Source organism: Plasmopara halstedii (assembly GCF_900000015.1).
Source record: "Plasmopara halstedii genome assembly, contig: Scaffold_1651, whole genome shotgun sequence".
Classification (NCBI taxonomy): Eukaryota; Oomycota; class Peronosporomycetes; order Peronosporales; family Peronosporaceae; genus Plasmopara; species Plasmopara halstedii.
This window is the reverse complement of record NW_020188562.1, coordinates 1,272,188-1,283,734: the sequence shown is the minus strand read 5'-3', so window position 1 is coordinate 1,283,734 and position 11,547 is coordinate 1,272,188. Positions and strand designations below refer to the sequence as shown.

Here is an 11,547-nt window from a genome sequence, read left to right as displayed (position 1 = left end):
GTCTGCTTGCAGCAGTGCACAGCCGATGGCAAAGTCCGAAGCGTCACAAACGACGCTGGAAGGACTATCACGGTCTGGCAGCGCCAGTATTGGCGCATGCAGGAGGCTGTCTTTGACTCCGTCAAAAGGCTCCTAATGTTCGGTGTTCCACTATAGTGCTCCAAATGCAAACTTAATAAGTATCACAATGGGTATTGGCGTTGCGACATCAAACGTGAGCTGTGGCGGACTCAAGGAACCTTTAGACATCATAAAGCCACGCTACATACAGTCTGGTCTCATGCTTGTGGACTATCTGACCTTTGGGGGGTAATAAGTGTCGACCTCAGATGTTGCTTTGTCTTAGCTTTCGCTTACATCGCTATATCTTATCCCAAGGCTTACGGTGTTACAGAATCGATCCACTTCAAGATCATGGTCTCGAGTATGTAATACCCTACCAGGTATATATTAACCGTTTAAGTTGCTACTTCGGGAGAGATATAACATACTACTAAGTTAGCGCTATGTATTCATTGTACAGCATCTATAGGTGCGTAAACACATATGTGCAAAATGGGCCAACGGGTTAGCCTTTCGCTGCTTGAATCTGCGCCTTTGGCCCGTCTGCCAGTCCATAAAGTGTGTTGTGGTATTTATTTACGCTCTTCCAAAAGACGCGTTCAATACCGACGTTATGCTCTTTAAGAGTCGTCAAAGCATATACCTTATCTAAATGCTTTGAGCGATCCAAAACCGGCGGGGTACAACTAATTCTTAGAAAAATTCTGCCAACATGTCTTGTCCGCCGCCATTGTGTTGGATCGAGATTTGTACTTAACAGCCAAGTTTTAATAAACGTTGCTTAAGGTAATAGGCCCTGTCAACAGCTGATCATTAGCTGATAGATGGTCGGTGTTTATTGCGTAGAGGTAAACATCCTCCGAGCAGTTGCGCAGAGAGATCGCAATTTTAGAGCGAGTTAATCCCACTCATTGAGCTTGCGATTAATGATGCAGCAGACATATCTGTAAGTTTGGATCATTTTTCACATATGGCTTAGTTTATTACCCCGGGTTCCTCTGACAGTGCAGCGAGGCTGTCGTAGGTCTTTGCTAAGAGGAAGCAAAGCTAAGGTCACCGACCTTACGTTCTATATTAGAACCAGTACGAGTATACCGGATCGCGATCCGCTACCTACAAGAGTACTGAAAACCTTTGTAAAGGTAAAGACGCTCTTCCGTTTACAATTGAAACTGTATTTAATTGTTTTATTTGCGGCAGGGCCGCCTATACTTAAACCTTGGGTTTTCCTGATAAAATATAAAAACCTAATTAATATGCACGACTACTGGCAGTCCTGCCACGTCGCGACTTCTTGTTACGGTGTAGCCACATCATTGTTTGATTATACCAACTTGTGTAATTCACACCGTTGTACGGTCACCCCATCTTGTGTGACCCGCCCTTTCAAACAAGGGTACGTGTAACCCTGTTACAGACAGAGCCATCAAGTGGGTCTGGTTTTGGTGGGTGCCGTTGATATGATTTGACTAACCCAAACCACAAAATCAATGATTTATATCAATAAAAGTATGGTCTAGGTGCAAGAGTACAAAGCTATGGTCGAGTTTCAGGATGTTCAAAATAAACAGTCTAGTCTCGGAGGCAGCAGAAATAGACAAATATATTTTATGGTGGAAAGGCTTCGTTATTTGCTGTTAACTTCCATCAAGCATACACGGTCGTAGCAAAAAAAACTTACTATCTTGAAGAGATTGCGGCCGCACATTTGCACGTAAACTTGCTGAAGCCATATCATGATCCCATTTTTACGAGCCAGTCGGATGTGAAGCGCTTTGTTAAAGACGGAACGTCGTCTTTACCATCACCTTTACGTGAACTACCCCCTTGTTCGAAGCAGTGACACGACTAGGGGCGTATTGCTAGATGTTAAGGTTCAACTAAAAATTCAAAGGTAAATGAAGACTCACCAAAAATAATATCTTGAATTTGCTAACTTGTTTTATTTATCTTAATAACTTATGAAAGCAATAAATGAAATTTACTCTTGCTGCAAATGATGAGTGCTAATATTCGCAGTTTCTTTAGATATGCCAGCTATCGCGATTCGGTGTCTCGATTTGCGTAGTGTGATGGCAAAGCTAAAAGAAGCAAATCGTGATGCTAAATGCAAACGTGCGCCAAGATTCTCGAGACGGATCGATGTGCCACCACAAACGATATGGCTCAAAAGAGCCATCCTCAAAACGGTTACCTCAGTCGGCACTGCTTGATGGACAATGGTGACGTGGAAGGATAACTTCAATCGAGGCGCATGATTCCCAAGTCTGGTAAAATTATATTTGATTGGTGGTAGTTTCCTGGCGCAATCTTTAACTTTATTGGCTTCAGTGCGCTTCAAGATATGTCGACCTCATGGCGAAAAGGACCCTTGGTTGTTAGTAATAAGAGCTATCCCGTGGAGACGAGAGGGGGCAGAGGTGATGAAATTATCCTTGACGTTTGCATCATGCTTTTTACTTTGCATAGTAGAGCATCAGACACCGCTCTAGTCGGAAGTCTGCTTTGTTGAAGCTTGCTTGTAAGGCTGTGAGATGGTTGAGACGACGCGGCTTTCTCATCCAAAACACGAAATCGTACGGTACTCCTTGGCACTCCTGACAACATTCATACCCAAGGTACGGTCTTCATGAAAGGTACGAGGTTGTCGGCTAATGCTGCCTTAAGCACAGGTGGTATTCATGTGGGGTCAGAAAGCGCTCACTGAGCAACTATAGGCGTTTGTTTACCTCACATCAAGAACAAAAGCTCGCATGAATGGTCATGTCAATATTGTGCCCTAGCGCTATGAGCAACTATAAGGTTCGATATCATGATATCGATGTGGTGAGATTGCCAAGAATCATTGCGACTCTTGCGCTTGTAAACGGGCAAGCTAGTATCTTTAGAACGAGCCCATCTCACCCATGACGAGCTGGATATCGCAGTGAGCTTCACGGCAGGATGACGCAGCTGTAACGGGGTTACACGTACCCGTGTATGAAAGGGCTGTCGCACATGATGATGTGACCATACATACGTGTGAATTACATAAGTTGGTGTAACCACACAGTGGTGTGGCTACACCGTGAAAAGTAGCCACATAGTGGCAGGATCGCCAGTAGTAATGTATATAAGTGTATTGATTAGGTCTTACTATATTGAATAAGTATTACTATATTAATTTGGAAAACCTAAAGTTTTAGTTATTGGCGGCTCTGCCGCAACTAAAACAATTAAGTACAATTTCAATGTCGAACTGAAGAATCTCTTCACCTTGGCTAAGGTTTAAGTACTCTTGGAAGCAGCAGATTGCGACCCGCTGCACTCGTACTGGATCTTGTAAAGGACGTAAGGTTGGTGGCCTTAGCTTAGCTCCCTCTCAAGCTACGGCAGTCCCGCTGCAGCAGCCCTTTCCGCCGTTAAAATGGGCACGGTGATTGTACCTCTTGCAGGGGGGGTAGAGCGTAGAAAATATCTTCATCCCAATGGGTGGCTCGGCTTTATGTCCAGGTAATGGCGGGGGTATCGTGTAATGGATTGGAGAGTCGCTTCGACCACTCACTTCATAGGACATCCTGGCCTGTGGTATGCGGTCTGAGGCGTAGGCTCGTCGGCCGCAGAAATCACGTCTTTAGTAGAGATTGGCTGTGTCAGAGATGTGGCATTTGAATTAAGACTTCCGACGCAAAACGCTTAGGGAGCAGGTACTCCGGGGTGCAAGAGTGGGCATCTGAGCTTTCACGTTTTTGCAATACATCAAAATAAGAAGCAGTTAGCCCCGGTGTGGTGTACAATTGTACGAGAATCGCATCAAACATTGTGGATGTTCAGTAGTACCGAATAATAAGATGATGGAACTCCATAATTGGGATGTCTGTAGTACACGTGGGTTGATAACCTCAAGCCATAAATCTGCATGTAAGGTTGAATAGTATTAATGCTCACTATATGTCACTTTTGAATACTAATATTTAGGCTCTAAATATCGCTCCTAGTTGGAGCGTGGAACCAACCTCTGTGCGCTGTATACGCGAAGTCAAAAAAAATTGTGCTAGTTGACCCCGTTGCATAACAGGTGAAGGCAATACCTCCATAAAACTCAAATAAAGATCTACATAAACTTTCAATTAAATACGTTTTTGTGATTTCATCTGACGATCTTCAAATTAAGCCATGCAAAGTTCAGGAAGGCGCGTTGTGGTCTCACCTTCCGCCAGTAATGCCTTGTTCGGCTCGTTGATAACTAATTTTTGCCATTTGCATTGCTGTTCGTTGGCTGTGCTCGTCTTCGTCATGAAAACCGAATCATTTGACAACGCCAATAAGTCTGTCACGCAGAGTTTTCGAGAATCAACACTCCAATTTAATGCATTGGACAACGCTGCTCGAACTGTATTGATAGTTGCAAGTACTTCGACCTTCAAAGCCATTTTCCGAGGAAATGTTGCGTCCTGCGCCCCCACCTTAACATGTAAGATCTCTCCTGCCTCCTCATCCATGAACAGGTGAATATTTGCACAGCGCGACGCAGTTACTAACAACATGATCGGGTAATAGCTTATACTATTTGGGGGGAGGAGCGTATAATTCGTGCACCACATTTTTGTCTCATCACCAGTAAACAGGCGATCGGCATAGACGGCTAATAGGATGGGCTCAGGTGTGCCCTTCTTCTTTTTGGTCTTCAGTGGTCGAATCGGAAGTGAAAACAGGCTGCGGCTGCCAGTTGACGCCTTGACATTGTCCCTCTGCTGCTTCCACGAAAGATTGCACAAATTACTGCCCGCTACACGAAACTTAAACACTCGCTCGCCATCTTCTGAGTTTCGTCGCATACTTAGGTCCACAGGAAATTTCTCACCACGAATGTAGTAAAGTAAAGCGACTGGAAAACTTGTTTCTTGCATTGTAGACTCGGCTACGTCAAAAAAACAATTTATATCGCTTTCTGCCTGACTCTTTGGTGTAGTGTAAGCGTAAATCGACACAACATTCTGATCATAAGCAAGAAAAGCAAGCTCATCCATCGGATTATCGCTGCCAGCCAATTGATTAAATAGCGTAGCTTTATCTCGATCTGACAGCGACATAAATGCTGCCATTTCTATTTTGTCCAAATTCAAGTCCACTCGATCACAGTCTTCATCATCATCGACAATATTAGACGGCTTGCCTCTGGTGCATCCAATCAGCTGATCACCATAGTTCTGAATGATTAAGAAGCGTAAAATACACACTACATTGCGCTTGCTCGTGATAGTGTCGCGAGCAAAATTGAGAAGTTCCTGATCCATCCGCTGAGAGCTTGCATACGCATCAAGCTTATTTAGCATCAGAATCGTGTTCGCATCAAAAAGCTTATCAAACTCTCCATTTTTGCTATTGAATAGAGAGATTAGCCGCGCACATAGATCTGATATCAAATAGTTTAGCGTTTGGTATCGCCGAAAGGAGATTGACAGTTTGTGCAAGACACCATTGAAATTGCGCTTAACGTTTACACGATGCTTACTCATCATTTGTATATAGAAGAGCCATATTGACAAAGGCTCGCTCCACATCCCTCCATCCAGCTGAAGTTTTGCCTGAAGATTTCTTTTCATCTCTTGTACATATGTTTGTGCTGATTTGATATGATAAAATGACGGCATCATAAAGATATCTGGCAATGAAAGAATTGCCACTAAAATGACGGTATTTAGCAAAAGTGACCATGACCTATCCTCAGAATTCATGTCTTGAATCATGTAAGCGCCTGTCATCAACAACCGACAGAGATCGAGACTAAGCGGCATATGACATACAAACGACCCGAATTTTGTCAACTGAGAACCCTCCTCTTCTGTAGAGTCAATCGCATCATAAGCCGCCAGCAGTTTGTACGCCCCGTGAATATGCGAGAGGTCCGGAGCGTCCATAGCTTGTTGAAGAAGTACACTCGGGACTCCAAAATCACTAAGCCGTCCCTTTAGCTGAAGAATTATTCGGTCAAGCGGTTTTCGTAACAGCTCGGGGGTATTGTATTCTGCCATACAATAGTCTTGGAATGCTTTCGTAAATAAGTGAAAAGCTACGCCAGGCATGACACGTCCTGCTCTCCCAGCACGCTGCAGCACAGACGCGCGCGAGCACCAAGACTCCATCAAGACCTCTGCATGCGAGCTTTCAGCATTGGGAATCTCGATCTGCTTCTCGATTGCGCAATTAATTACGTGGGTAACATCAGGAATAGTTACACTACTCTCAGCAATATTCGTTGACAAAATCACTTTTGTTGATCTTCCAGGAAGCACCTTAAAAGCTTCCTGCTGATTCTCCAGCTCAATTCCCGAGTGTAAAACCAAAACCTGAACATCAGAACCCTCTGCGCCCGTAGCCAGAAGGCTCAACGATTCGTAAAGCGCATTGATGCTTCCGATACCAGGGACAAAGATGAGAATGCACTGTGAATGCGATCCACTTTGATGAATCTGGCTATCGATTAATAAACGTACCATTTCCTCAATTAGAACAATCTGCTTCTCGTGAATTTTCGTAATCGCCTTCTTTGCTATCTGGCTACCGGCACTTATGCGACTTTCGGAGATCCTTAAAAATTGATCTCTCATACTTACTATATCTTTCTTACGACGTCGCCACAAATCTGGAAAGTAATCTGCTAACTCATCGAGATAAACACTTTTCACAGGGTGCAACTTGGAGCCGACAAAAAGAGGTTTTTTGTTTATCAAACTTGTCGATGAGGCCTTACCAAGATACTTAATAAGGACTTGAGCGTCCATAGTTGCAGACATGATCACGAGACGGAGGTGAGAATGGTTTTTTAGCTGGAGTTTAAGCAAAAGCAAGAGCAAGTCCACGTCCAAACTGCGTTCGTGTACTTCATCCAATACCAGGTGCGTGATCTTCATTAGCGCTTCCGGGTCGTGAATTATGCGCTCAACCATGTACCCTGTTGTGACATAAGTAATTCTTGTCTTGCTAGACGTCATCTGCTTTTGGCCAATACGGTAGCCAACGACATTTCCTATCTTGCCATCTTCCTGAAACTCGTTACCTTCTCGCATCCTAGCCACTGTATTAGCTAATTCAATTGCAGCAATCCGCCTTGGTTGTGTCACGTAGATATTAACAGGACGTTTAGAAGTCGTGCTTCCGCTAGCCCATGAGTCGTACAAAAACTGAGGTACAGACGTGCTTTTGCCACAGCCAGTCTCCCCTTGAATAATTGTCAACTGATTTGACGCCACGTTTTTCAAAATATCTTCGCGATGGGCATATACTGGCAACGTCTTCATCATTCCTTTTAAATTGAGTAGCTTATCGGTTTTAGTCTCAGGCTCGAGAAAATATCCAGCACTGTCGCGCAATGCACTGTCGCTGCCAAGACGCTTTACTAAAGACGAAGGCACCAAACCCTTATGAGGACTCGCGTGAAACGATGGAGCTGAAGTATTGCGCTGAAACGGCGGACAGCTGGGTGTCAGTGCCGATGTTTGGCGATTTAATGGCAAAGCAGGAGGCAGGGGCGGCAAGGGGGCTATAGCTGCATGTTGTACAACCAAAGTGCCATCATTACTGACAAACTGGTGTCGACTGCTTCGCATAGCTTTTTCTAATGCTGTAGTTGCCGCGCTCGTGGATGTCAAGCTTGCGTATGCCACATCAACGGGTAATACGACCAGCGCTTTTAGGCGCTGCATTGTCGAACGGATGGAAATGTATTCCGACCAGAAGCGATTTTTGTCGACAACTTCAGCAAACGAGTTCGTCACTAATCCCACTTCGTTTTGAGATAATTCTGTACCTTTCTTTTGCGAAATCTTTACCTGGGAATCACAATGCATCAAGGTGTGACACACTTTGATGAACACTTCTCCCGAGAAATAGGTATTGCATCCCGAAAGAAGTGGCACTTTGCATCCTAAAAGAAGCCGCAATTGATGTAATTGCTTGAGCACTTCCAAATACTCGCCGACTATGGCGTAGATTTGTAAATTTAACAGTTGCTCATCAAACAGAATGCGATCCCATTTACTTGATTTTTGCTTACAACAATCCACGGCAAGTGAAATCAATGAAGATAGTAATAATAGTTCCAAAAAACGATCATCAACCAGATTCGCGCTCTTTAAAAACGTGCAGTCTTGTTTCCATATGATGAGCAAAGCGTATACAACGTTCGTCACTGCTATTCCCATTTTGTCTTCCTTTCTGAGCAGGCTATCAAACTGTGTAACCTTGGGAGTCCCTCCGCTAGGATCTTGATAAAGAAGGACATTAATCAATGAACTAAACATTTGTCCAACCTCATTTGCCATGCGTCTATGGATAGGAATCGATATAAACGGGCGAAGAAACTCTAATGGTGCAACATGAACTTCAATACAATCGCCACCAATCATTTCTTCAACAACGGGATTGTCTAATACTAAATATGACAAACGCCGCAATGGCGCAAGCATTACATTTTGCGACTTGTCCTCCAGGCCAAAAATTGCCGCCATAACATCAAATCGATGGCTAAGTCCACAGGCTTTCGTTTCCAATATGTCAACCGCCATAGGTGGATACTCATAATAATCAATCAGCTTTTTATACATTTTTAATTTCTTTGGCGATAAACTTGGCTCAACTTTCATGGGGAATTTCATAAGAAACAAATCATCATAGCCATAAAACCGATAAATCTCAAATAGCGCTCGCAAAAAACCTGCTCTTTTCGACTCTAGCATGTTCAAAAAAGGGTTATGTAGTATAGGCATATGTTCTACAACCCATCTCGCGGCATTCACTGGATAAAGTTTGCCCTTCTTTCTTTGTACCGGAAAATCCAAAATCGTAGCCATTTCGAATTCATTATCAAGCAATGGCGTAAAATCATTGCCGCACAGCAAAGCCAAGTCAACCAACTGTTCCATCTCAAGTCCAAGAGATTTCGCTACCATATCAGAGGAAAACACTCTTGCCTGAATTTTTAAGTGATCTTGATTCTCATCACTTTTATAGAAAGTCAAATTTCCAAATGGAATGTACCTCACGCCACTCATAACTAAGAAATCCGAATCCTCTGCTAATACAGCAAATGCTTTTCCCGACCGCACAAGATTGCCCAGCTCTTCATCAGCTTCTCGACTCGCTGTCTTAACTCCAATACCGTGCTTTTTGAGCACGCTGCGTAGTTTTTCTCGAGCAAATGGGAACCGCCCATTAGTCTGTAATAAAGTTCTCGCCATTCTTTGTTGCTGTTGGAATTTCAGTTGCGAATCTTTCATTGTTTGATTTTGTTTGGAATTATCAACAGATTCAGTAGCGAGAGTAGCATGACCTTCCTCGAGACTCTGAGCCAGCTGCTTGATTTGCTCAGCTTTCTGCGATGCACGCTCCTCAAGACAGTAGCCCTTGCGGTGGTTTTCGCCTCCAAAACACCGCGGCGGATCTGTGATAAACACAAGACGAATTTTGCGTTTGTGCAAGCGCTTAATCCAAGACGTCACATAACGCTCGAGACGCAGTGTGCATCCGCCCAGCAGCAACCACGAGAACGACGCGTTGCTTTCGTTATAAACTTCTTCACATACGTGATATAGAAAACCTACAAAATCCACAGCCAAGGTCACATCATGGAGATCTGGCTCCGTAATGGATGTTTTGGTCTGATTTTGACGGCAGTAGCTTGTCAATCCTCGTACGCCCATAACTAAATATGAACTTTGAATTAAAATTAATCACGTTTCTCTCTTATCTTTTTTTAGAGAAATTGTGATGAATTATTAAGATCTTAATTTACCTGCATGATTACCGGTCCACGCTTCGTTCGTGGCTGTGTGGTGCACGCACCATCACTTAGTAATATCGAGCTTTGTGAGGATGCCTTCCTGTCCATTGATCCTCTGACGGGGCGCATTGCTGCTTTCCATACTCAAATTACTCCTTCTGACCTACATGTGCTCTCAAATGCTCGTTCTTCTGACGTTTTGCACCTTCGTAAGGGCCAATTTATCATTCCAGGCTTCGTGGATACGCACGTGCATGCACCACAATTTCAATTTATGGGAACTGCCACCGATCTTCCATTGATGCAGTGGCTTGAAAAGTATACATTTCCGGTAGAACAGGCTTTTGAGGATCCGAAAGTGGCTTTAAAATGGTATTCGGCACTTTTGGACACAATGTTGAGCCAGGGTATCACCACTGCTCAGTATTTTGCCACAATTCATCTTCAAGCTACCAAAATACTCGTAGACCTTGTGGAGAGTCGAGGTCAAAGAGGTTTGGTTGGGCTCGTCTCTATGGATCGGAACGCTCCAGACACGTACATACTATCAACTGACCAGTGTCTAGCAGATGCAGAAGATTTTATCCAGTACGTCTTAAATAAAGCCCTTGATTTGGTAAAGCCAGTCATCACTCCAAGATTTGTGCCGACATGCTCATTGCAGTTAATGGACGGGCTGGGCGCTTTGGCAAAGAAGTATAATGTGCATGTGCAGTCGCACATTGCTGAGTCGAGAGATGAAGAAGCATTTGTGGAGACGCTGCATCCTGGAAAACGAGATATTGAGCTGTTTGAAAAAGCTGGGCTTTTGACGCCGAAAAGCTGCATGGCTCATGCAGTGCACCTAAAGGAGAATGAGCTGGAAGTCTTGCATCGCACCGGAACAGCAATCTCGTGTTGCCCACTGTCCAACTTTTTTTTTGCCAATGGATTTTTGGATGTTAGAAAAGTACTCGAAAAGAGCGTCAATGTCGGACTTGGCACGGACATTGCCGGTGGATACTCACCGAGTATGTTGCGTGCGATTCAGACTTGCGTGCTGTCGATTAAGGCCCTGGAAATTCAAGACGGCACATCTAGAGCCCCCACTTATCCATTTGATTTCAAAGATGCTTTCTATCTAGCAACAATGGGTGGTGCGAAGGCTCTTAACGTTGATAAGGACACGGGTAGTTTTGCAGTGGGAAAATGTTTCGATGCCATTTTTGTTGATGTGAATTGTGGTCACAACTTGGTGAAATCCAAGCGTGATACCTCAATGGATGTATTTCAAAAATTTATTCATAACGCAGACAACCGCAACTTTACTAAAGTGTATGTTAAAGGTAAAGTAGTGTACGAGAAGAATGAATTCTCTAATAAATCAAGCGTATCTAACTAAATCATTCGATGAGTCAAAGCTTAAAACACATAAGCACTAAACACCATATGAGTCCTTGACGTTTACAGTTAAGACTGCCAAAATTGGTGAGCCTTGGATCAGCTGTCAGGCTCCATTAGCGCGCCAACTTTTAACGAAGACATTAAAAGCAACTTAGAGAATTGTATGCCGTTTCTGTAGATTTCTTTCCATCGCAGAAATTTTAACACATGACGGCAGATGTTCAAGCTATTGTGCTACTCGCCATCTTGGATAATCTAAAAATAATCAACATCTATAGAGTAATGACTTCTACCTAGCTATCAATATATACTATACTGTATCAACTCTAACATACAATCTG

The 11,547-nt window shown here is 43.7% G+C and overlaps 2 protein-coding genes across 2 annotated transcripts; one reads left to right on the top strand and one right to left on the bottom strand.

The window, feature by feature from the left end:
* Positions 1-4,172: 4,172 nt before the first annotated feature.
* PHALS_02103 (atp-dependent rna) lies at positions 4,173-9,743 on the bottom strand (the record flags this gene model as incomplete). Its single annotated transcript, XM_024716620.1, has 2 exons — positions 4,173-4,204; positions 4,253-9,743. 2 exons carry the CDS (start codon positions 9,741-9,743, stop codon positions 4,173-4,175), a joined length of 5,523 nt encoding a protein of 1,840 aa, XP_024582201.1.
* A 96-nt stretch (positions 9,744-9,839) lies between these two features.
* Positions 9,840-11,204, top strand: PHALS_02102 (guanine deaminase; the record flags this gene model as incomplete). The annotated part of the gene is made up of 1 exon (XM_024716619.1): positions 9,840-11,204. The coding sequence occupies one exon, from the start codon at positions 9,840-9,842 to the stop codon at positions 11,202-11,204; it is 1,365 nt and encodes a 454-aa protein (XP_024582200.1).
* Positions 11,205-11,547: the final 343 nt, after the last annotated feature.